General features: G+C 52.0%; 1 protein-coding gene across 1 annotated transcript in view; it reads left to right on the top strand.

The window, feature by feature from the left end:
* Positions 1–2,381: 2,381 nt before the first annotated feature.
* Positions 2,382–25,617, top strand: part of LOC134930572 (uncharacterized) — a 92,126-nt gene continuing 68,890 nt past the window's right edge. The window contains exon 1 of the mRNA XM_063925349.1: positions 2,382–4,827. Within this exon, the coding sequence (XP_063781419.1) occupies positions 2,655–4,827 (2,173 nt within the window). The 5' untranslated portion in view covers positions 2,382–2,654. The remainder of the gene's footprint in view (positions 4,828–25,617) is intronic.

Genomic DNA, 25,617 nt, shown 5'->3' with positions numbered 1-25,617 from the left:
GCAGTGAGCCTGTTGCCAGCAGGACTCACTGAAAATAAAAAACCTAACTTAAACTTTTATTCTAAGCAGCTCAGGAGAGCCACCTAGATTGCACCCTTCTCGGCCGGGCACAAAAATCTAACTGAGGCTTGGAGGAGGGTCATAGGGGGAGGAGCCAGTGCACACCACCTGATCCTAAAGCTTTTATTATTGTGCCCTGTCTCCTGCGGAGCCGCTAAACCCCATGGTCCTGACGGAGTCCCCAGCATCCACTTAGGACGTTAGAGAAATATTAATAACTGTTTTAGTAGCGGGTATTAGTGTGTCACTCTTGGTACCGAAATATTGGAAATTGATGTTACACAATTGTAGTGTTATAACCTTTGTTTGAATGTTTTCAGTATTCACGCTGACACCATAGGTAAGGTAATATATTGGAGTCTATGGTTCTTCTAGGTTAACATTGCTGCATCTCCATGTATTACAGGGCTGGTGACTGCAGGGCTTGCTGTGCAATACGTTACTGACAGCTGTGACTAACAATAAGGGAATGACTGCAATGTATCACTGGCAGCGGGGCATTCTCCTTGTAAGGTGTGACTGATAATAGATAGGGGGTATCTCTGCGACAGGTATGGACGGACATGGGGATGCTGTCTCCACAAATATCTCTAGCCTAGGTATATGCATCCGTTGGGATCAGTGGTTGGTGCTGACTTGGAGGACCCCGGCAGACTTCTTCCTGCTGCTTCTACAGAGCCCATACTTACTTGAGTTCTTGGATGGGAAAGCAGCTCCTATATCTCACACTACCTACAATAACCTCCGTATAGTGGGCTTTGGTCTCATTCAGTTCTATATATATGTGATACACCATTAGTAGCCACCTGTATTGATATATATTGGGCATCACTGTGCATTCAGTATTTAAAAAACCTGTAGGGACACTACAGATTATGAAGATACACAGGTATCCCTCATAGAGGGGCGGAGTTATACCGAGCAGTGTGTGTAAGGATGTGCCCTGTGGGCACATCCGCGCTGGGTGCGTGGCGGCGGCGGCGGGTGTCCGGTGCAGGGATTACCCTTTTCCCTGCACCGGACCCCAGGCTGGAGGGTTTGAACGTTGGCGCCCTCCGGGAGCCAATCGCGGCTCCCGGAGCGGCAGCCAATAGGAGAGAGACGCGGCGAGCCAATCGGCGCTCGCCGCGTCATAGGCCCCGCCCCCGGCGTCTGACGTCAGACGCCGGGCGGGACGGAGCGAAGGAGGCCGCGCCGAAGAGCGGCAGAAGACACGGGCGGGAGCCGAAGAGGGCACCGGAGGCCCCCGGGTTAGGTAAGGCCTCAGTGAGGCATCCTTCCCCCCTCCCCTTTTCCTCCCTAGACCACCAGGGACGGGCATTAGGCCCGAGGGCACAAGTCAGGCACTAGGCCTGTGGCGCGGTTAGGAGATTGGGGGTCATTATTCTGATTAGGTGGTTTGGGCATTAGGCCCAAGCCACCCAACCTCTGCGGCACCAGATAGGCAGGCACTAGGCCTGGGGGGCACATGTTGGGCACTAGGCCCATGAGGATAGTCAGGCCACCGGCCTGTGGGCACAGTTAGGCGGGCATTAGGCCCGAGGGGCACGTTCAGGCACTAGGCCTGTGGGGACATTAGAGGGCGCTAGGCCCTAGTGGATTTGTGGCCAATTAGGGATATGAAAGGTGACCCTGGGCACAAGGCCCAGGTCACCCAACGGGCGGCAAGTTAGGCGGGCGCTAGGCCCGTGGGCAAAGTCAGGCCTCCGGCCTGTGGGCAGTTAGGGGGCGCTAGGCCCAGCGAAGCAGCGTTTCCCTGAGGTGAGTAAAGGTGGTACTGGGCGCTAGGCTCAGGCCACCCTGAGAGTACGGTAGGTGGGTGAGCTGTGCGGTCCCCACTACTGGGTGTTCTGGGTCGGGTAGATAAAGGGACAGCACCGTTTTATGTTGTAACTCCGATAGTGTGTTATATGTTGTTACCGTGCAGGGCAAAGTGTATGTGTTGTGTAAGTTGTGCATAGTTGTGTTGCACCACACCCACAGAGCTAGTTTGAGGGCTCCGCTGTTGTAGATAGTATAGGGTGTGACACTAGGTCAGAGTTAGGCCCTGCACGGCTGTTTCTCTTTGCCTCCTTACAGGGACCTGTAAGTGGAGAAGATCGGAGTGCAAGACTCGTGACGGTGAGTAGCATCCGTGTACGTCTGTCCCTTGTTTGTCCCCGAGCGCCGGAGTTAGGATTGCTCACGGACGTGAGAATCCCTTTCATCACACTACGTGCGAAAGCGCGAGTGTGTGAAAGCTGGGTAGCTGAGGCTTTGTGCCGGTGATGACCATTCACCCAGCCGGTGAAGGTCGCAGCCACCCCTGGGGTATCCCCTGTTCCACCGGAAGAAGGGTCGATACCCCTTTGATGTAAACCCTTCTCTCCTCAGCTAGGTCGTCGGTCAGCTCCGAGAGGGAATCGCCGTGTCCGGATCCGAGTGAAGATTTCCAGGTCCGTTGAGGGTTCCGGTACCTGAAGGTGAGAGCGAGCGGCGCCTGGTGAGTACCGAGTCTACACCTGCACGGCAGCAGGCACCACCACACGCACAGCAGCCGCACCTCTCACACTTGGCGTAGTCGGCAGGATAAAAGAGACCGGATCACGGACACGATGTGGAACGCCACCAAGAAGACCTCCCTGCGGACGGCTCCGGAGAAGACTCACCCCCGGATGTGTGCGGACCAGAGCGACTGGGTGACGGTGTCTGGGGCAGACATCCTGAAGATGGTGCAGCGGTCGGTCCAGCGTGAAAAAGAAGAGCGCCGGGAGAAGGGGCGCAAGAAGGCCGCTGTGACGCCCTGCAAGAAATGTCGGCAAACAGGTCACTTTACCGATGAGTGTACTTGGCGCGAGACGTCCCCAAAGAAGGTGGTCCAGGAAGCGGACCGAAGACGTCAGAAGGGCCAAGCGAAGGAGTCCTGGTGTTTGCTCTGCGGAAACTACGGGCATGAGCACAACAGTTGTCCCTGGGACGAAGAGTCGAGCGAAGACGAGGTTGATTCCCGGTGTGAAAACTGTGGAGATCCCCGACATCTGCTCCTGGAATGTCCATGGACTGAAGACAGGACGGACTACGAGGCCACGGTGAAGAAGATGACGGAGTCTCGTCAGCAGCTTTGGGACCGGGTGGCTGCAGAGCCTGTGTGTGCGCTCTGCGAGGCGAGAGGACATGCGCTTCCCGATTGTCCGTGGAATGAAGACCGGATGATTGCGGATGGTCGCGCCCAGAGATGGGAGGAGGAAACCAGGGAAATGGAGCGGAAGGCCTTGCTTGAAGTTAGTTCGCAGGTGCCCATTTCCTCTGAGCCGGAACCAACGGGTGAAGATTCCCCAGTGAAGGAGGTGGACCAGGAACCCGTCTTGGGGAAGGTGGCAGTGGCCCTCCCTTGTTGGAAGTGTCGGCGACCAGGACATGCGGCCAGTGAGTGCCCTTGGGAAGATGCCGCGGACCTACTCTGTCCAAAAAAAGTGACCCCAGTAAGGCAGAATCCTTTCCCGCATGAGGCGGAGGTGGACGACTGGGAGGTGAAGAGGCCACGCTGTCAAGAAAAGCGTGAAGACCCAGTGACTGAGACGTCCGGAATCTCCCCGCGATGGAACCGTCCACGACCAGGACGTGCGGAACAGGAGTGTCCTGGGTACCAAGAGATGCCAGCGGAAGCGCAGGAGTACGCTGAGGAAGAAAAGGATCCAGCGGAAGCGAAGGAGTACGCTGAGGAAACAGAGGTGCCAGCGGAAAAGAATAAGTACGCTGAGGAGACCCCAGTCCAGATATCGGAAGAGGACTCTGACTACGGTGAGCTGTCCGCCGACGAATCCCTCCCAGAACAGATGGAGGACGACTCTGGCATCGGAAGCGCCGACGAGAGTGACTGGCAGGATCGGGTGGAGTCATGCTCCCAGTTGAATGCCCTCCGTGAAGAGGAGGAGATAGTCCTGGAGCAAGAATACCTGCCAGGAGTGCCGAAATGGACCGACGTACGGGGACAGGACTGTGATGCCTTGGGAGGACCCGTTCCAGAGGAAGACACAGGACCTTTGGAGATGCCCCACGAGGAAATCCGACATGTGGTGGCTGTTGCCCGGGAGGAAACGGATGCCCCGGAGGATTCCGCTGTTGGGTGGTGGTCGATACCACACCCGGACGACAGGGACGAAGCCACAGACGGAATCGGAGGCCAAGAGTGGGTGACTGTTGTCCCCGTGGAGGAAGATTCCCCTTGGTGGCCAACGTCGAGTGGCCGTGAAGAGATGTCACTCCCCCAGAGGATCCGCCGATGGAGGTCAGGACGCAAGAGGAACCCGGAGCTGGAGGAGGAAGGATGTGGGGTCACAGCTGGTCCAGGCTGGGCCCCCGAATGCACCCTCGCCGGAAGGACCTTGGAATTCCCTGACCCGCGGACGATGGACGTCGTAAGGAACTTTGTAGGGACTACAAAGGAAAAAGGGGGGGGAAATGTAAGGATGTGCCCTGTGGGCACATCCGCGCTGGGTGCGTGGCGGCGGCGGCGGGTGTCCGGTGCAGGGATTACCCTTTTCCCTGCACCGGACCCCAGGCTGGAGGGTTTGAACGTTGGCGCCCTCCGGGAGCCAATCGCGGCTCCCGGAGCGGCAGCCAATAGGAGAGAGACGCGGCGAGCCAATCGGCGCTCGCCGCGTCATAGGCCCCGCCCCCGGCGTCTGACGTCAGACGCCGGGCGGGACGGAGCGAAGGAGGCCGCGCCGAAGAGCGGCAGAAGACACGGGCGGGAGCCGAAGAGGGCACCGGAGGCCCCCGGGTTAGGTAAGGCCTCAGTGAGGCATCCTTCCCCCCTCCCCTTTTCCTCCCTAGACCACCAGGGACGGGCATTAGGCCCGAGGGCACAAGTCAGGCACTAGGCCTGTGGCGCGGTTAGGAGATTGGGGGTCATTATTCTGATTAGGTGGTTTGGGCATTAGGCCCAAGCCACCCAACCTCTGCGGCACCAGATAGGCAGGCACTAGGCCTGGGGGGCACATGTTGGGCACTAGGCCCATGAGGATAGTCAGGCCACCGGCCTGTGGGCACAGTTAGGCGGGCATTAGGCCCGAGGGGCACGTTCAGGCACTAGGCCTGTGGGGACATTAGAGGGCGCTAGGCCCTAGTGGATTTGTGGCCAATTAGGGATATGAAAGGTGACCCTGGGCACAAGGCCCAGGTCACCCAACGGGCGGCAAGTTAGGCGGGCGCTAGGCCCGTGGGCAAAGTCAGGCCTCCGGCCTGTGGGCAGTTAGGGGGCGCTAGGCCCAGCGAAGCAGCGTTTCCCTGAGGTGAGTAAAGGTGGTACTGGGCGCTAGGCTCAGGCCACCCTGAGAGTACGGTAGGTGGGTGAGCTGTGCGGTCCCCACTACTGGGTGTTCTGGGTCGGGTAGATAAAGGGACAGCACCGTTTTATGTTGTAACTCCGATAGTGTGTTATATGTTGTTACCGTGCAGGGCAAAGTGTATGTGTTGTGTAAGTTGTGCATAGTTGTGTTGCACCACACCCACAGAGCTAGTTTGAGGGCTCCGCTGTTGTAGATAGTATAGGGTGTGACACTAGGTCAGAGTTAGGCCCTGCACGGCTGTTTCTCTTTGCCTCCTTACAGGGACCTGTAAGTGGAGAAGATCGGAGTGCAAGACTCGTGACGGTGAGTAGCATCCGTGTACGTCTGTCCCTTGTTTGTCCCCGAGCGCCGGAGTTAGGATTGCTCACGGACGTGAGAATCCCTTTCATCACACTACGTGCGAAAGCGCGAGTGTGTGAAAGCTGGGTAGCTGAGGCTTTGTGCCGGTGATGACCATTCACCCAGCCGGTGAAGGTCGCAGCCACCCCTGGGGTATCCCCTGTTCCACCGGAAGAAGGGTCGATACCCCTTTGATGTAAACCCTTCTCTCCTCAGCTAGGTCGTCGGTCAGCTCCGAGAGGGAATCGCCGTGTCCGGATCCGAGTGAAGATTTCCAGGTCCGTTGAGGGTTCCGGTACCTGAAGGTGAGAGCGAGCGGCGCCTGGTGAGTACCGAGTCTACACCTGCACGGCAGCAGGCACCACCACACGCACAGCAGCCGCACCTCTCACATGTGTGATCTGTCTCTGAGGAGAGAGGCGGAGTGATTCAGGCTGAGGGTGATGAGTCCTGTCAGGGGTTCTCTCCTGAGGTAGCTGGGAGAGAGGGGAGCTGCCTTCCCCTTGGTGACTGACAGCAGAGGCTTGAAGTTGGGAGGAAACGCTGTCCTCAGCCCATACCTCCAAACTGTCCCTCTGTTTGGATACTGTCCCATCAGCAGGCCACAGTGTCCCGCGGATGGGAAGGGGGGGCAGGTTGGGGAAGCCTATGACCGCTGCTCTGCTCTACATATGTGCACAACATTTAACAGTGCAGGGAGGTGAGCCGGGGAGCAGATTAGGGAGCACTGGGCATGCCCACAAAATGACGAATGCGGGGGTCGTACTGCAAGACCCCGCACCATCCTCCCAAGGCCCCACCCCATTTTGGTCATGGGAGCACCTCTGGCATGCCAGATCCCAATTCCAAATCGTAAGAAATTGGGAGGTATGCAGTCCCTTACTGAGGAACATGTCTGTCACCTGTGCCACACATTGCGATTGCACTGCAGCATTTATCATTGCAATATTAGCAAAGCACAGTAAAAGCTGTAAACAAGTGAGCTCTCAGGGTGTAGTTAAAACAAGATCAGACATTTTTCCTCAAGAAATTGCTCTCTCAGGAGAAGCTGCCTCTGAGACACTGTAATTGTAAGATCACATCTGCAGCAGACATCACTGCACAGAGCCACAGCAGATGACAAGAGACAGGGGCTAAGAGGGTAATTCAGATCTGATCGCTGGCAGTGATTTTTGCAGCCCTGCAATCAGATAGTCGTCACCTACAGGGGGAGTGTATTTTAGCTGTGCAAGTGTGAGAACGTATGGGGTAGCAGAGCTGTACAAACAGATCTTGTGCAGTCTCTGCGCAGCCCAGGACTTACTCAGCCGCTGCGATCACATCAGCCTGTCATCGTGCACCGCACAGCAAAGGTCCTCTCCACGAAGGGAAACTAGACAGGTAGCGTCTAGTTCTCTTCACAGCGGGGGACACAGCGGGGGGGCACAGTAGCGGATCTTGCCATGGTGCAGCGCCCTCCGGATGGCGCTGGTGCCCTCCGGAAGGCGACGCCTCGGGCAAAAGTCCTGCTTGCCCGTGGCAAGATCTGCTACTGCTCACCACATATAGGACCTGATACACTAAGTAGCAGAACTTGCAATACTTTGGATCACATGCTGGGGGCCGCCCAAAGCAGAGCAAGACCATGCTGAAATTGCAGTCGCACCGCAATCTTAGCGTGATCACTAAAAATAGGGTAGCTTCATGCAGGCTGCACCGAGCTACACCCACAGGATGCCCGCTGCAATTTTAGTGATCGCAGCAGCTGCATGTGACATCACGCAGCTGCCCCGATCACGCCAATGCCACCCCGTTCACACCGACACGCCCCCGCTTTCACACTACGCCCCAGCAACTTTCCATCTCCACCCTGGAAACGGAGCATTGCCCCCCACCCCCCTGCCATTGGACACACATTGCTGAGCACACTGCCGGGTCCCTGCACAGCTTTCTCTGTGGGCAAAAGGCTGCATAGCGCAGTGCTGCCCTGTGGTTTTGCCTGCCTGAGCTGGCGAAATGATCACAGGGCACACTGCGATTTTTTCCCCCCCACTTTTTTTTGTTGTTGTTGTAAATTCGGCCCAGATGGCATTTCACCATTATATACTGTAAGTATGGCGAATGCGATGTGGGTTACTGAAAAATAGTGAGTTAAGGGGTTGGATCAGTTTGTCATGAAAACTGCTCCAAATGCCCTTTAATACATTTAAGTGATACTAAAATAACGTGAAAAGGCTTTTTCACATTTGTTTAGTAAAAATAATGTTAATAAATAGGCCTGTTACTCATAAGAAACATGTTAGATGGATATTTCTTCCACATGCAACATATCATATCCTTGTGCACTACGTTGATTACATCCTGATCATCTGGGATGGAACACAGAAGAAACTATTATTAAGCGGATAAAGTGGCTGGAGATAGAGTACCAACCAATCAGCTCCTAACTGTCATGGTACGGGCTGTATTTAAAAAAAATGTCCATTGGGAACTGATTGACTGGTAGTTTATCTCTCTTCAATGCTTAGTAAATAGACCCTTATCTTTGTGGATTCCCTACAATCTTGCATTTACCTATGAGCAGAAATGAGAACAATATGACAGCTACGGAAATCTTTAGGGAAATTACTTCCACCATTAGTCTGTTACACTGCACAGTCAGGGCCAGAGCTTCCACACTAGGCAGCTTTAGGCAGCTGCCTAGGGGCGCCGGATCCTGAGGGGGCAGCCTGCTACAGCTGCCTGAAAAAGGTAGCATGGTCCTACCTCACAGATGCCGCAATCCCCCCGGCACTCGTATCTTACAGTAATCGCAACTGGCAAGCTCCCGTATTGCAGCCTCCAGCTCCGCCTCCACCTGGCACAAGAAGTTTCTTTTGACAGCTCCTGGAGTCCTGGCTGGGGGTGACATGTGCGGCTGCTCTTCATTGCAGGCTCTTTCACAGGCTACTCAGTCCCAACTCTGCATCACATCCCGCAGGTAAGGTGGCTGCACAGTGCACTCTCTGCATTTGATAAGGAAAGAGGGGGGAGAGCAGCTGAGCAGCAGTCTGGATAGGGGGTGGGGTGGGGGGGGGCAGCAGGCATGCACACAGTCTGGGGGGGGGTGAGCAGCAGCACGCACACAGATGTGGAGGAGATAGAACAGCAGACATTTAACAGAGTGGGGGGGGGGGGGTGAGTGCTGCAGGCACCCACACATACTGGGGAGATGGGGAGAAGAAAGCAGCCATGCATCAGACTGGGGGTGGGGGAGAGTAGCAGCATGTCTTTCACCTGAAGGGTGGGTAGGGGGAAGGGGCAGTAGGCAGAAGTTTTGCCTAGGGTGCCGAGATACCTTGCACCGGCCCTGTAGCACAGTTCCCACTTTTCTCCCACTATAACCAGTGTCCCCAAGGGGAATGTCTTATATTGAGATGCAGTTGCTCAGATGATAAAGTCTGTGTCCGGAAACTCAGTGTAGCTGACATGAATTGTAAGCTTGCATATCTGTCACCAGAGCTGCCATCAAAAATTGTGTGGCCCAGGACAGACAAAATAGACTGGGCTCCTCAGCCCCTCCAAAAAAAGATTCTGCCGCACTGCTCCACCCTTATGTGATGTCAATGTCATACATTGTGATATTACATATAGGTTATACTAGGTGGAGTATTGCGGACCTACAGGAACGGTTTACAGAGAGCTGATGCGCAGGGAAGTCTAGTTTTAAGAAATCCTCCCTGTGCATCAGCCCTCTGTTGTTTCACAGCCTGGTGCAGCTCTCCAGGTATTAGTGCTAGGAGCCAGGGGTGGGCCCCCTTTCTGTAAGGGTCCAGGACACTAGTCCCCACAGTCCCCCCCCCCCCCCCCCCCCCCCCCCCCTAATGGCTGCTCTGTCTGTCACTATAAACCCTGCTCCCATTTTGATATTAAATCCTGCCTTTTATGTCCTTTTCACACTTACAAACCCAGGTCCAACCTGAGTTATTGAACATTGTTTCAAGACGTGTTACAGGTGATGAAACTGTGTTCACACTGTAGGCTGGACCTGGGTTATTGCTGGGTTGTCCCTTTCAGACGGCTCCTATGTACAGTCTGCCTGATCTGCCTGCTCTTGGAGATCACTTCATCTCCAGATACAGCAGATCCACCTCTCTGGTCCTTTGAGTATGACCTGGGTCAGATAACTCGGGTGGCGCTGTTCCCACAGCAGTGTACCCAGGACGGTCCCAGGACACACAACCCGGGTAGACCCTTTTACACCAAGCCAGGACCCCGGGTTGCCCCAGAAATATCCCAGGTCAGAAGCTTGGTGTGAAAGGGGTATGCAAGTATGGGTATAACCAGAGCCGGCCCGCCCGTTACGCGGGGTACGCGCACGGGTAAGGCGCCTCAGTGTAGAAGGCGCTGGCAGCCTGGACCACGCTCCATCACGCTTGGGCAGGGGTGGACAATCGCGGACATGTGACCAGTCGATCGCGATCCGCCGCCCATCCACACAAGGCAAGGAGAGCTCAGCGCGCGCCTCTCCTGCCTGCCGCCTTGCCCCTCAGTCTGGTCTCCGGCAGTGACGGCGGAGTGTACGACTCAAATCAGGTGCCAGTTCATTAGCCAATCAGAGCTCGCGGACCAGCACCTGATTTGAGATATACACGCTGCCGTCACCGCCGGAGACCAGACTGAGAGGCAGGGCAGCAGGCAGGAGAAGCGCGCGCTGCGCTCTCTACACAGCAGCAAAACGGTGAGCAGCACTATGGGGGCATATCTGGCACTGTGGACACGTGACACAGTGGGGGCATATCTGTATCTGGCACTGTGGAGGCATAGCTGGCACATGGCACTGTGGGGCATATCTATATCTGGCACTGTAGGGTCATATCTGGCACTGTGGGGGCATATCAGGCACAGTGGGCACATGGGGGATCATTCCGACCCGTTCGCCTCGCTGCGTTTTCACGCAGCAGAGCAAACGGGTCCCTGCTGCACATGCGCCTGCGCATGCGGGACGGTCGATGGCCGTGGCAGGACAGCGATTGCCACTGTCTGATTGACAGACAGAGGTGATCGATGGGCGGGAGGGGGCGAAATGGCGGCGTTTGGCCACCATTTTGTAGGCGCGGTCCGGCCAACCCAGGCGTGGCCGGACCGAACGGGGGGGAGTGCCGCAGCGGCTGCATGACGTCACACGCAGCCGCTGCGGGCCAGGGAGTGAGGAGTAGCTCCCGGCCAGCTCGCTAAAGCTGCGCTGGCCGGGAGTTACTCCTGAAGTGCAAAGGCATCGCCGCTGTGTGATGCCTTTGCACTTCTGCGAGGAGGAGCCGGACTGACATGCGGGGCGGACTAGCCCCGTGCTGGGCGTTCTCCCGCATGTCAGGAAAGTTGATCGTAGCTGTGCAAAATTTTGCACAGCTACGATCAACTCGGAATGATCCCCATGGCACTGTGGGGTCATATCTGTATCTGGCACTGTGGGGTCATATCTGTATCTGGCACTGTGGGGTCATATCTGTATCTGGCACTGTGGGGGCATAGCTAGCACTGTGGGGACATAGCTAGCACTGTGGGGGCATATCTGTATCTGGCACTGTGGGGTCATATGTGGCACTGTGGGGTCATATGTGGCACTGTGGGCACATGGCACCCACTATCTCCCTGTCACCCACTATCTCCCTGTGACCCTAGCCTCTTCAGTCACCCACTATCTCCATCACCTCTGCCACCCAGTCACGCACTTTCTCCCTGTCACTGACAATCTCCCTGGACCCCTGGGGAAATTATTGTGTGACCACGCCCCTTCCTTGTGAGACCACACCTCTTTTAAAATTTGATCCCATCAAGGGGCGCTAAATTCTAAATTTGAGTACCAAAAAAATTAAGCTTGGGCCGGCCCTGGGTATAACCAGTAACAAAGTGCCAGAATCGCATAGGACAGCTTCTAACTGACATGTCATAGGTTGTATGTGAAAAATTACAGTTAGGATCTGATTGATTGATTGATTGATGATTGATTGATTGATTGGTTGGTTGGTACTATAAGGGGTCTAATCTATGTCTTTGAAAACGCTCTGTTACATTATGCAGGTATGAAATAACACTTGCCGGAAATAGATGTATAAATTAGAGATGAGCGGGTTCGGTTTCTCTGAAACCGAACCCGCACGAACTTCATGTTTTTTTCACGGGTCCGAGCAGACTCGGATCCTCCCGCCTTGCTCGGTTAACCCGAGCGCGCCCGAACGTCATCATGACGCTGTCGGATTCTCGCGAGACTCGGATTCTATATAAGGAGCCGCGCGTCGCCGCCATTTTCACACGTGCATTGAGATTGATAGGGAGAGGACGTGGCTGGCGTCCTCTCCATTAGAAATTAGATTAGAAGAGAGAGATTGTGCAGAGTCAGACAGAGTTTACCACAGTGACCAGTGCAGTTGTTGTTAGTTAACTTTTATTTATTTTAATATATATCCGTTCTCTGCTATATCCGTTCTCTGCCTGAAAAAAAACGATACACAGCAGCAGCCAGTCACACAGTGTGACTCAGTCTGTGTGCACTCAGCTCAGCCCAGTGTGCTGCACATCAATGTATAAAAGGCAAAGCTTATAATAATTGTGGGGGAGACTGGGGAGCACTGCAGGTTGTTATAGCAGGAGCCCCCAGGAGTACATAATATTATATTAATTTAAAATTAAACAGTGCACACTTTTGCTGCAGGAGTGCCACTGCCAGTGTGACTAGTGGTGACCAGTGCCTGACCACCAGTATAGTAGTATATTGTTGTATGTATTGTATACTATCTCTTTATCAACCAGTCTATATTAGCAGCAGACACAGTACAGTGCGGTAGTTCACGGCTGTGGCTACCTCTGTGTCGGCAGTCGGAACTCGGCAGGCAGTCCGTCCATCCATAATTGTATTACAATATATACCACCTAACCGTGGTATTTTTTTTTCTTTCTTTATACCGTCGTCATAGTGTCATACTAGTTGTTACGAGTATACTACTATCTCTTTATCAACCAGTGTACAGTGCGGTAGTTCACGGCTGTGGCTACCTCTGTGTCGGCAGTCGGCAGGCAGTCCGTCCATCCATAATTGTATTATTATTATAATATATACCACCTAACCGTGGTTTTTTTTCCATTCTTTATACCGTCGTCATAGTGTCATACTAGTTGTTACGAGTATACTACTATCTCTTTATCAACCAGTGTACAGTGCGGTAGTTCACGGCTGTGGCTACCTCTGTGTCGGCAGTCGGCAGGCAGTCCGTCCATCCATAATTGTATTATTATTATAATATATACCACCTAACCGTGGTTTTTTTTTCATTCTTTATACCGTCATAGTGTCATACTAGTTGTTACGAGTATACTACTATCTCTTTATCAACCAGTGTACAGTGCGGTAGTTCACGGCTGTGGCTACCTCTGTGTCGGCAGTCGGCAGGCAGTCCGTCCATCCATAATTGTATTATTATTATAATATATACCACCTAACCGTGGTTTTTTTTTCATTCTTTATACCGTCGTCATAGTGTCATACTAGTTGTTACGAGTATACTACTATCTCTTTATCAACCAGTGTACAGTGCGGTAGTTCACGGCTGTGGCTACCTCTGTGTCAGCAGTCGGCAGGCAGTCCGTCCATCCATAATTGTATTATTATTATAATATATACCACCTAACCGTGGTTTTTTTTCCATTCTTTATACCGTCGTCATAGTGTCATACTAGTTGTTACGAGTATACTACTATCTCTTTATCAACCAGTGTACAGTGCGGTAGTTCACGGCTGTGGCTACCTCTGTGTCGGCAGTCGGCAGGCAGTCCGTCCATCCATAATTGTATTATTATTATAATATATACCACCTAACCGTGGTTTTTTTATACCACCTAACCGTGGCAGTCCGTCCATAATTGTATACTAGTAAACTATCCAATCCATCCATCTCCATTGTTTACCTGAGGTGCCTTTTAGTTCTGCCTATAAAATATGGAGAACAAAAAAGTTGAGGTTCCAAAATTAGGGAAAGATCAAGATCCACTTCCACCTCGTGCTGAAGCTGCTGCCACTAGTCATGGCCGAGACGATGAAATGCCAGCAACGTCGTCTGCCAAGGCCGATGCCCAATGTCATAGTACAGAGCATGTCAAATCCAAAACACCAAATATCAGAAAAAAAAGGACTCCAAAACCTAAAATAAAATTGTCGGAGGAGAAGCGTAAACTTGCCAATATGCCATTTACCACACGGAGTGGCAAGGAACGGCTGAGGCCCTGGCCTATGTTCATGGCTAGTGGTTCAGCTTCACATGAGGATGGAAGCACTCAGCCTCTCGCTAGAAAACTGAAAAGACTCAAGCTGGCAAAAGCACCGCAAAGAACTGTGCGTTCTTTGAAATCCCAAATCCACAAGGAGAGTCCAATTGTGTCGTTTGCGATGCCTGACCTTCCCAACACTGGACGTGAAGAGCATGCGCCTTCCACTATTTGCATGCCCCCTGCAAGTGCTGGAAGGAGCACCCGCAGTCCAGTTCCTGATAGTCAGATTGAAGATGTCAGTGTTGAAGTACACCAGGATGAGGAGGATATGGGTGTTGCTGGCGCTGGGGAGGAAATTGACCAGGAGGATTCTGATGGTGAGGTGGTTTGTTTAAGTCAGGCACCCGGGGAGACACCTGTTGTCCATGGGAGGAATATGGCCGTTGACATGCCAGGTGAAAATACCAAAAAAATCAGCTCTTCGGTGTGGAGGTATTTCACCAGAAATGCGGACAACAGGTGTCAAGCCGTGTGTTCCCTTTGTCAAGCTGTAATAAGTAGGGGTAAGGACGTTAACCACCTCGGAACATCCTCCCTTATACGTCACCTGCAGCGCATTCATAATAAGTCAGTGACAAGTTCAAAAACTTTGGGTGACAGCGGAAGCAGTCCACTGACCAGTAAATCCCTTCCTCTTGTAACCAAGCTCACGCAAACCACCCCACCAACTCCCTCAGTGTCAATTTCCTCCTTCCCCAGGAATGCCAATAGTCCTGCAGGCCATGTCACTGGCAAGTCTGACGAGTCCTTTCCTGCCTGGGATTCCTCCGATGCATCCTTGCGTGTAACGCCTACTGCTGCTGGCGCTGCTGTTGTTGCCGCTGGGAGTCGATGGTCATCCCAGAGGGGAAGTCGTAAGCCCACTTGTACTACTTCCAGTAAGCAATTGACTGTTCAACAGTCCTTTGCGAGGAAGATGAAATATCACAGCAGTCATCCTACTGCAAAGCGGATAACTGAGTCCTTGACAACTATGTTGGTGTTAGACGTGCGTCCGGTATCCGCCGTTAGTTCACAGGGAACTAGACAATTTATTGAGGCAGTGTGCCCCCGTTACCAAATACCATCTAGGTTCCACTTCTCTAGGCAGGCGATACCGAGAATGTACACGGACGTCAGAAAAAGACTCACCAGTGTCCTAAAAAATGCAGTTGTACCCAATGTCCACTTAACCACGGACATGTGGACAAGTGGAGCAGGGCAGGGTCAGGACTATATGACTGTGACAGCCCACTGGGTAGATGTATGGACTCCCGCCGCAAGAACAGCAGCGGCGGCACCAGTAGCAGCATCTCGCAAACGCCAACTCTTTCCTAGGCAGGCTACGCTTTGTATCACCGCTTTCCAGAATACGCACACAGCTGAAAACCTCTTACGGCAACTGAGGAAGATCATCGCGGAATGGCTTACCCCAATTGGACTCTCCTGTGGATTTGTGGCATCGGACAACGCCAGCAATATTGTGTGTGCATTAAATATGGGCAAATTCCAGCACGTCCCATGTTTTGCACATACCTTGAATTTGGTGGTGCAGAATTTTTTAAAAAACGACAGGGGCGTGCAAGAGATGCTGTCGGTGGCCAGAAAAATTGCGGGACACTTTCGGCGTACAGGCACCACGTACAGAAGACTGGAGCACCACCAAAAACTACTGAACCTGCCCTGCCATCATCTGAAGCAAGAAGTGGTAACGAGGTGGAATTCAACCCTCTATATGCTTCAGAGGTTGGAGGAGCAGCAAAAGGCCATTCAAGCCTATACAATTGAGCACGATATAGGAGATGGAATGCACCTGTCTCAAGTGCAGTGGAGAATGATTTCAACGTTGTGCAAGGTTCTGATGCCCTTTGAACTTGCCACACGTGAAGTCAGTTCAGACACTGCCAGCCTGAGTCAGGTCATTCCCCTCATCAGGCTTTTGCAGAAGAAGCTGGAGGCATTGAAGAAGGAGCTAACACGGAGCGATTCCGCTAGGCATGTGGGACTTGTGGATGCAGCCCTTAATTCGCTTAACAAGGATTCACGGGTGGTCAATCTGTTGAAATCAGAGCACTACATTTTGGCCACCGTGCTCGATCCTAGATTTAAAGCCTACCTTGGATCTCTCTTTCCGGCAGACACAGGTCTGCTGGGGTTGAAAGACCTGCTGGTGACAAAATTGTCAAGTCAAGCGGAACGCGACCTGTCAACATCTCCTCCTTCACATTCTCCCGCAACTGGGGGTGCGAGGAAAAGGCTCAGAATTCCGAGCCCACCCGCTGGCGGTGATGCAGGGCAGTCTGGAGCGACTGCTGATGCTGACATCTGGTCCGGACTGAAGGACCTGACAACGATTACGGACATGTCGTCTACTGTCACTGCATATGATTCTCTCAACATTGATAGAATGGTGGAGGATTATATGAGTGACCGCATCCAAGTAGGCACGTCACACAGTCCGTACTTATACTGGCAGGAAAAAGAGGCAATTTGGAGGCCCTTGCACAAACTGGCTTTATTCTACCTAAGTTGCCCTCCCACAAGTGTGTACTCCGAAAGAGTGTTTAGTGCCGCCGCTCACCTTGTCAGCAATCGGCGTACGAGGTTACATCCAGAAAATGTGGAGAAGATGATGTTCATTAAAATGAATTATAATCAATTCCTCCGCGGAGACATTGACCAGCAGCAATTGCCTCCACAAAGTACACAGGGAGCTGAGATGGTGGATTCCAGTGGGGACGAATTGATAATCTGTGAGGAGGGGGATGTACACGGTGATATATCGGAGGGTGAAGATGAGGTGGACATCTTGCCTCTGTAGAGCCAGTTTGTGCAAGGAGAGATTAATTGCTTCTTTTTTGGGGGGGGTCCAAACCAACCCGTCATATCAGTCACAGTCGTGTGGCAGACCCTGTCACTGAAATGATGGGTTGGTTAAAGTGTGCATGTCCTGTTTTGTTTATACAACATAAGGGTGGGTGGGAGGGCCCAAGGATGATTCCATCTTGCACCTCTTTTTTCTTTTCTTTTTCTTTGCATCATGTGCTGATTGGGGAGGGTTTTTTGGAAGGGACATCCTGCGTGACACTGCAGTGCCACTCCTAGATGGGCCCGGTGTTTGTGTCGGCCACTAGGGTCGCTAATCTTACTCACACAGCTACCTCATTGCGCCTCTTTTTTTCTTTGCGTCATGTGCTGTTTGGGGAGGGTTTTTTGGAAGGGACATCCTGCGTGACACTGCAGTGCCACTCCTAGATGTGCCCGGTGTTTGTGTCGGCCACTAGGGTCGCTAATCTTACTCACACAGTCAGCTACCTCATTGCGCCTCTTTTTTTCTTTGCGTCATGTGCTGTTTGGGGAGGGTTTTTTGGAAGGGCCATCCTGCGTGACACTGCAGTGCCACTCCTAGATGGGCCCGGTGTTTGTGTCGGCCACTAGGGTCGCTAATCTTACTCACACAGCTACCTCATTGCGCCTCTTTTTTTCTTTGCGTCATGTGCTGTTTGGGGAGGGTTTTTTGGAAGGGACATCCTGCGTGACACTGCAGTGCCACTCCTAGATGGGCCCGGTGTTTGTGTCGGCCACTAGGGTCGCTTATCTTTCTCACACAGTCAGCTACCTCATTGCGCCTCTTTTTTTCTTTGCGTCATGTGCTGTTTGGGGAGGGTTTTTTGGAAGGGACATCCTGCGTGACACTGCAGTGCCACTCCTAGATGGGCCCGGTGTTTGTGTCGGCCACTAGGGTCGCTTATCTTACTCACACAGCGACCTCGGTGCAAATTTTAGGACTAAAAATAATATTGTGAGGTGTGATGTGTTCAGAATAGGCTGAAAATGAGTGTAAATTATGTTTTTTGAGGTTAATAATACTTTGGGATCAAAATTACCCCCAAATTCTATGATTTAAGCTGTTTTTTAGGGTTTTTTGAAAAAAACACCCGAATCCAAAACACACCCGAATCCGACAAAAATAATTCGGTGAGGTTTTGCCAAAACGCGTTCGAACCCAAAACACGGCCGCGGAACCGAACCCAAAACCAAAACACAAAACCCGAAAAATTTCAGGCGCTCATCTCTAGTATAAATATCATGTATATTTGCCATTGAAAAGATTTAACACATGTTGCAAGTTACCGCTGATATCTCTTTTGATGACTCCACATACTAATTACCATGTCACTAATTAGAATTACGGCGCTCGGTTCTGTGAAAGAGATTAGAGCTCCCTTCATACAATGAAATCAATGTATAGATCATTAGCAAGGTGTAATTAAATCGTCCTATAATTAGAAGCCTTTACTCTCCAACGCAAAGCTGCCCTGGTTGCGATTTATTTTCTGTGTTACAAAGCCCTGTGATCAGGAAACCTTTTCTTTTACACAATTTAATTAACAACTCGTTATTACACAACCTGCTTCTCCAGCGGAATTACTGAGGGACTGTGTCTGCCCACAAAGCATCTGATCCCTACACGCCTTGCTGTTATCGTGTTGGAAGAAGTTATTTTAATTCTTACAAGTTTAATTAAGCTAATGGATATCATGTATCAGAACAAGGTGTGAGGAAGTGAACGCTTCTGGATTAATAAGGATCATTTCCAAATTACTCCATTACACAAAGGAAATCAAATCTTTGGGGATAATTCAGACCGGATAATGGCAGCGGTCGCAGTCTAAAGCCCTTGCTGGAGTGCGCTCCCCGGGAGACCAGTGAGATGCTATCAGCACAGGCAGATTGACAGGCAGAGGAGGGAGGGGGCGGGCCGAACAATGCAGGCGTGACCGTACGGTTGGGGTGGGGCGGGCCACAGCGTCTGCGTGACGTCACACGCAGCCGCTACCACCCGAAAATGCGTTGAGTAGCGGCCTGCCAGCGCGCAGCAGCTCCGCTGGCCGGGAGAAACTCGCCAGGTGCAAAAGCATCGCCGCCGTGCAATGCTATTGCACCTGTGCGGCGGGGGGGTTAGGGCCTGACATGCGGGTCGGACTAGCCCTGTGCTGGGCGTCCACCCATATGTCAAAGTAAATTTAGCACATCTACGACCAACTCTGAATCACCCCCTTTGTGCGGATGAGGTCCAAAGCCGCAAGCCCCGATCTTTCAGTGGCTGATACGCCTTCCTCTTACTGTCTCTGGCTACGACTTCTGCAGGGGTACCTATTCTTCTTCTCTCCCTGTAGCATGCCCAGAAGAAGTTATTTTTATTATCTCTGTACACAGGAGCACATATCTTTTCAGCCGTACTCCAGGAGCCACAGCGGACATGCCTCCTAAGGGAGGGCGGGTGATTTACCAATGTGTGAAACTAGGTCGCATGCCCTGGGGACGAGCTACAGCTGCATGTGACCGATTCTGCTGCGGCTTTTCCGTCACCTGTTCACCCCTCAATAGAACCTTTCATGCATAAGGGGCTGCAAGTACAGTACACATTACTGAGAACTCTATACACAGCATGCACAGAGCACCAGGGGGACTTACCTACGTGCAGGTTCGGACTGGCCCATAGGGGTACAGGGGGGGAACTCCCGGTAGGCCCCACTGCCTGTGGGCCCATCTTCTACTCTAGGGATCAGATTCCAGACTGTGAACTAGAAATATACATTATATTTATAATACATTATACTGTACAGGACTATGGTCTACTTTCTAGTACATTGCTGTTGTTAATCTGGTACATTATCATGAATGCACTAGCAGTATACTATTTACTATATATATTTATAAAGGGGCCCAGACCATATACTCTCTAAGAGTTAACAGCAATATACTGTAGAAATAGTACTGTGCACTGCAGTATATAAGCCTCTGTTGTAGCTAGCCACACCCCCACTGGATGCTGGCCACACCCATGTGCATGGGCCCCTACCGCAGCATCCCCCCGGTGGGCCCATCATGCCCCAGTCCGACACTGCGTACATGTAACGCTAAATCAGGCCTTGAAAGTACAATGAAGTATAGTATATTGATATGGTTGGTGCTGTGATTATGTTATAGACCACAAGATATTAGGCAACCTGTAACCACGTAAATTAAGTGTATTTCTGTTTATAACCAGCATGGTGACCTGTGAATGAAGCTTCATGAGTATTTCCAATGGCAGGGGTAATTATTTGTCTGAGAAGATACCAGGTGAGGGGGCAGATTTGTATATAGCCCATTAGGACTGCCAGCAAATGATCAGGTAATGATGGGGTCTTACTGTATATAATTTGGGTTTGCCCTTCTCACCAACCTGGGGATTGTTACCCCTTCATACCTGAGTGACAGCATCCTCTGGACAGACCCAGGCCAATGAACCAGCAGAAGAGGGGCTGCGTGACAGTCCAGGCAGGCATGAAACACCATGTAGAACTCTAAAACTGTACAATTCTTGGGAGCAGATCTGACACTGGTGATTGTCTCCCCACAAACAGATCCTATGTATGTTTCCTTCTTGTTTATAAGAAAACTACTTGCTTAGGACTATCTTTGTATGTCATTGTTACTGTGTTTTGTATCTGCTTTAAGCATTGTATCTTATATAAAACTTCAGTGAGATTGGTCTCTGTGATTCTTATCGGATCCATTGTGCCTGTGTATTTGGCTTATCCATGCTACATATCTGTACTACAGGTTATTATTTGGATATTGATAACTAAGATTTAGGCCAGGATGTACGAAAGGAAAGGGGTGTTAGCACATTTTCAAATGTTCTTACCCCTCGGCCGCCTGCTTACTGGTGCAGAGGGTAAAGCAAGGTTTTTGTGGCGTTACCCTATAGAAGCCTATGGGCTTCATTCTGCATCCCACCACCTCTGCTGCCCAGCACCTATCACTCTTGTCCCCCCTCACCTGTGTGCTGCCAGCGTCCCGCCATACTCCCAGTTCCCCAACCTCCTTTTCCTCCAGCAACACAGCCAGCTTCCAGTTGCAGGGAGAGGGAGCTCAGGACTCCCAGCAGACATCACCTACCAGGACTAGGAGGTGACGGAGACCCTCTCAACCGGGGGCGCACGCTTCGCAGGGGCAGCTCTTAGTACATATGCGATTAGTATCAATGCAAATTATTTTCTGCTGCGGAGTACACTGGGCTCCACAAGTCTGGACAATGGGGTGTAGAGTAGGATCTTGATCCGAGGCACCAACAGGCTCAAAGCTTTGACTGTTCCCAGAATGCACAGCGCCGCCTCCTCTATAACCCCGCCTCCCAGCACAGGAGCTCAGTTTGTCAGTTGGTGCTGCAGTAAGCAGGCACTTAACAGAGGGGCTGCTCCAAGCAGCCCTAAGAAGAGCTTTTTATGAGGTAAAAAGTGAAGACTTCAAGGGCAGCAGCAGGGGTAAATGTCTTGTGACATTCTCTGCTGCAGCTCCATCTCTCCCCAGCGGCGCTGTACACTCCCGAGCCCTGGTTGCCGGGTACCTACAGCGGAGGCTCAGGTTAACTTCACATTAGGCACACACGGCTGGGGCTCTCCAGGATCGTGTGGCCGCGCTTCGGGAGGTGGTAAGTGGCTCCCGCTCGCGGGACCCGGTCTTTATCGCGATCCGGCGTGGTCAGTGGGAGGCGGGCTGCGCGCGCTGGCGGTGGACACTGTGGATACAGGCGATCCCACTAGATCACCAGGGCATGGGCGCAGGTCAGGTTTTCTCTTAAAACCGATTTTAATATCGCCCACAGTACCCGGTGGTTTTGCCAGCAAGGGGGATAAGGCTTAGACCTGAAGCCCCAGCCCCAGGGCGCCATTTCCAGCAAGTGTTCCCGCCCTGGAGCTGCATCTCTGTCTTTTCCTCACTCCCTCTGCGGCGCCATTATCCCTCAGCTCACTGTTCCTGGGACTGCTTGGGCAAATCCTCCTATGTAAAGCCGCCTGGTTGTCAGTGCTGTGACTTTACATGACACTTAAGTATTCTACCTGCCTTTTGTTGTCAGTGTTAGTTAAGAAAGAGTGCACTTAGTCAGGGGTTTATAGTACAATTACCCTGTGATATACATCCAGTTTCTTACTGTGTACTGTTATATCTATTATTATATAGCTGTGTAAGCTAGTCCAGTGCAGTATTATTGTCAGTAATAACCTCTGCATTGTACAAACTGTGACCTTCTGTGTGTGCATTTGATAGCTGAGTGGTGTCCATTTCGTGTCTTTCACTCAACTTGCTATCCCTATATTCTATAACCTGAGGGGGCTTGGTGCGTCAGGTGTTATTTAATATAGGATTTTCACAAAGATATACTGTATTATGTATTTTTCTCTGTGATTTAGTCACCATATCTCTCCTTTATCTCTGCTGGTGCTGACTACACTGCGCAGGGGTTTGGGTTTAGGGATATAGTGCTGCTAATAATTGTACTGTGTTGCCTCATACTGCAAGTTATATCATGTCTGCTTCTGAGGGTAAAGGTTCTGGGGCGGAACACACTGCTGGTGTTGCTGAAGCCACAGGCACATATGGGGAGAATAATATAGCAGCTGTGGGCTCTGGTTCTGGGGGCTCCTTGCCCCACAGTGGGACTGTGGCAACAGAGGCACATACTGACCCTCCGTGGGCCGCTTTTTCCACGCTTCTGCATAAGCTAGTTCATAAACTAACACCCCCTATGGGACCCCCAATGCCGGTACAACCATATGTGGTCCCTGCAGTTAACCCGCCGTGGGCGAACGATTTATCTGCTCAATTAAAGAAGTTGAACCAGTCCCTGACTACTAAAAAGTCTGACCAACGCTCGCCTAAGTCCAAGAGGTCCTCTAAGCGAGCGCTTGTCTCCTCACAATCCACTGCTGTCACACACTGACGCCTCGTCGGATGAAGACAGCACATACACTGACCCCACAGGTTCTGACTCAGATACGGCTGATGGGGAGGGAAGTTCACATGTGGATGTTCCTGATCTTCTGGAGGCTATTAAGTTAATTCTGCAGATTACGGATGATCCCGAGCCATCCGTTCCTCCTAAGAAACCAGATAGGTTCAAGCGTCAGAAGGTGATTAAACAAGTTTTGCCTCACTCTGCCCACCTAGTGGATATACGTCAGGAACCCTGGCAAAGCCCGGGTACGAAGTTTGTGCCTCAAAAGAAGATGCTGGCTCGCTATCCCCTCGCACCAGAGCTGTCTAAGAATTGGGAAACGCCTCCTCCAGTAGACTCACATGTGGCTAGGATGGTGGTTTCCTCAGCTCTACCTGTCACTACCGTCACGTCTCTAAAAGATCCTACAGATAAACGTGTCGAGGGTTGTATAAAAGTGATTTACACCCTCACGGGTGCTGCACAAAGGCCCACTATTGCAGCTACATGGGCGGCAGAGGCTATTGAAGCATGGGCCTTGGAGTTAGAAGCTGAAATCTCCTCTGACCATGCTAGACAATGCTTGCCATATATTGTCACAGCTTCTCGCTATATTAAAGAGGCGGCTTCTGATGCCGGTATCCTAGCAGCCAAGGCCTCTACTACGTCAGTCCTGGCTCGCAGGATATTGTGGCTGAGATCCTGGTCTGTGGATCTGAACTCTAGAAAAACCCTGGAGGTACTCCCTTTCAAGGGGGATATTCTGTTTGGGGAGGACTTAAATAAGATAGTGGCTGACTTGGCTACTGCCAAAACTGCCTGTCTGCCTAATACAGCTCCTTCTGTGTCGAAGGCCAAAGGCACGTCCTTTCGCCCCTTTCGTCCTTCAGGTAAAGCAAAAGGTCAGGCGTACCATAAGCAGGCCCGCACTTCCAAACCTGGTAAGCCGAAGCCCAAAAGAGCCTGGGCTGCCCGTCAGCCAGCAGCCAAGACCGATAAGCCTGCCGCATGACGGGGCGGGCCTCCCCCTGGGGGATCCCAGGGTGGGGGTCGGCTTCTAGGGTACACCCAGGAATGGTTGAAGACCACTTCAGATGCCTGGGTATGGGAAGTCGTCACTCGAGGTTACGCCATAGCCTTCAAAAACCGCCCCCCTCATCGATTTTGCCAGACATACCTCCCGTCGGACCAGACAAAGGCAAACACTCTGCATTCGGTGGTACAGACCCTCCTGGATACAGGAGTCGTAGTACAGGTGCCTCTTGCTCAGACGGGGGTACTATTCTCCGCTGTTTCTAATCCCGAAACCGAATGGGTCCTCCCGGCACTGAACAAGGCACTGAACAAGTTTGTGAAGGTTTCCAAGTTCCGTATGGAAACCCTTCGCTCTATAGTTCTGGCCTTGAAACCTGGGGACTACATGGTCTCCCTGGACATACAGGATGCTTACCTGCATATTCCTATAGCAGTGTCACATCAACAATACCTGAGGTTCGCTATTGGCAACCTCCATTACCAGTTTCGGGCGTTACCTTTTGGTTTAACAACGGCTCCGCGAGTCTTCACCAAAGTTATGGCGGTGATGACGGCGGTACTCCGCCATCAAGTGGTCAGGATACTGCTGTATCTGGACGACTTGTTAATCCTGGCAAATTCCCCAGATCTTCTCCTGCGTCATCTGGATATGACGGTCCGGTTTCTACAAGCCCACTGGTGGCTCATCAACTGGAAGAAATCCTCCCTGGTCCCTGCTCAGAGCATGGTGCATCTGGGAGCACTGTTGGACACTCACAACCAGAGGTTGTTCTTGGCTCAGGAGAAAGTCCTGAAACTTCAGGACAGGATTCGTTGCTTCCTTTCTCGTCTGCAAGTGTCGATACATTCGGCAATGCAGGTGCTGGGCCTCATGGTGTCAGCATTCGACATGGTGGAGTACGCTCAATTTCACTCTCGCCCTCTCCAGAGGCTGATTCTAGCCAAGTGGGACGGCCTGCCTCACCGGATCAGGTCTCAAATGATCTCTTTGACTCCGAAGGTCCATCTGTCGCTGCTCTGGTGGCTCCAGGACCGACAATTGTGCAGAGGCCGTCCCTTCTGGATATCCAACTGGGTCCTGTTGACGACAGATCCTTGCAGGGTCGGTGGACCAAGGAGGAATCTCTCCTCTCGATCAACATTCTGGAGTTGCGGGCGGTCTTCAATGCGTTGAACCTAGCCCAGCATTTGATTCAGAACCGTCCTGTTCAAGTACAGTCGGACAACGCCACCACAGTGGCTTACATAACTCATCAAGGCGGCACTCGAAGCCGTTTGGCAATGAAGGAAGTCTCACGGATTCTACGTTGGGCAGAACGCCATCTACCGGCAATATCGGCAATATTCATTCCGGGAGTCCCGAATTGGGAAGCGGACTTTCTCAGTCGTCAGGACGTGCATGCCGGCAAGTGGGGCCTCCATCCAGAAGTGTTTCAACTCCTCGTGGAAAGGTGGGGTCTTCCAGATGTGGATCTGATGGCGTCTCGACACAATCACAAGGTTCCGGTCTTCGGAGCAAGGATAAGGGATCCTCAAGCAGCATTCGTGGATGCGCTGGCAGTGCTATGGAGGTTTCGGCTGCCATACGTGTTCCCTCCGGTGTCGCTCCTGCCCAGGGTAATTTGGAAGTTCAAGCAAGAAAAAGGAAATCTGCTTCTCATAGCTCCGGCGTGGCCCTGACGGCACTGGTTCTCAGACCTGCAAGGCCTATCGTCAGAGCGTCCACTTCTACTTCCACAATGCCCAGACCTCCTCGTTCAGGGCCCCTGTGTCTACCAGGACCTAGCCCGGCTGTCTTTGATGGCGTGGCTCTTGAAGCTTTCGTCT

This window comes from Pseudophryne corroboree, chromosome 1 (assembly GCF_028390025.1).
Source record: "Pseudophryne corroboree isolate aPseCor3 chromosome 1, aPseCor3.hap2, whole genome shotgun sequence".
Lineage (NCBI taxonomy): Eukaryota > Metazoa > Chordata > Amphibia > Anura > Myobatrachidae > Pseudophryne > Pseudophryne corroboree.
The sequence above is the reverse complement of the archived record's forward strand: the minus strand, read 5'-3'. Positions and strand labels throughout refer to the sequence as shown.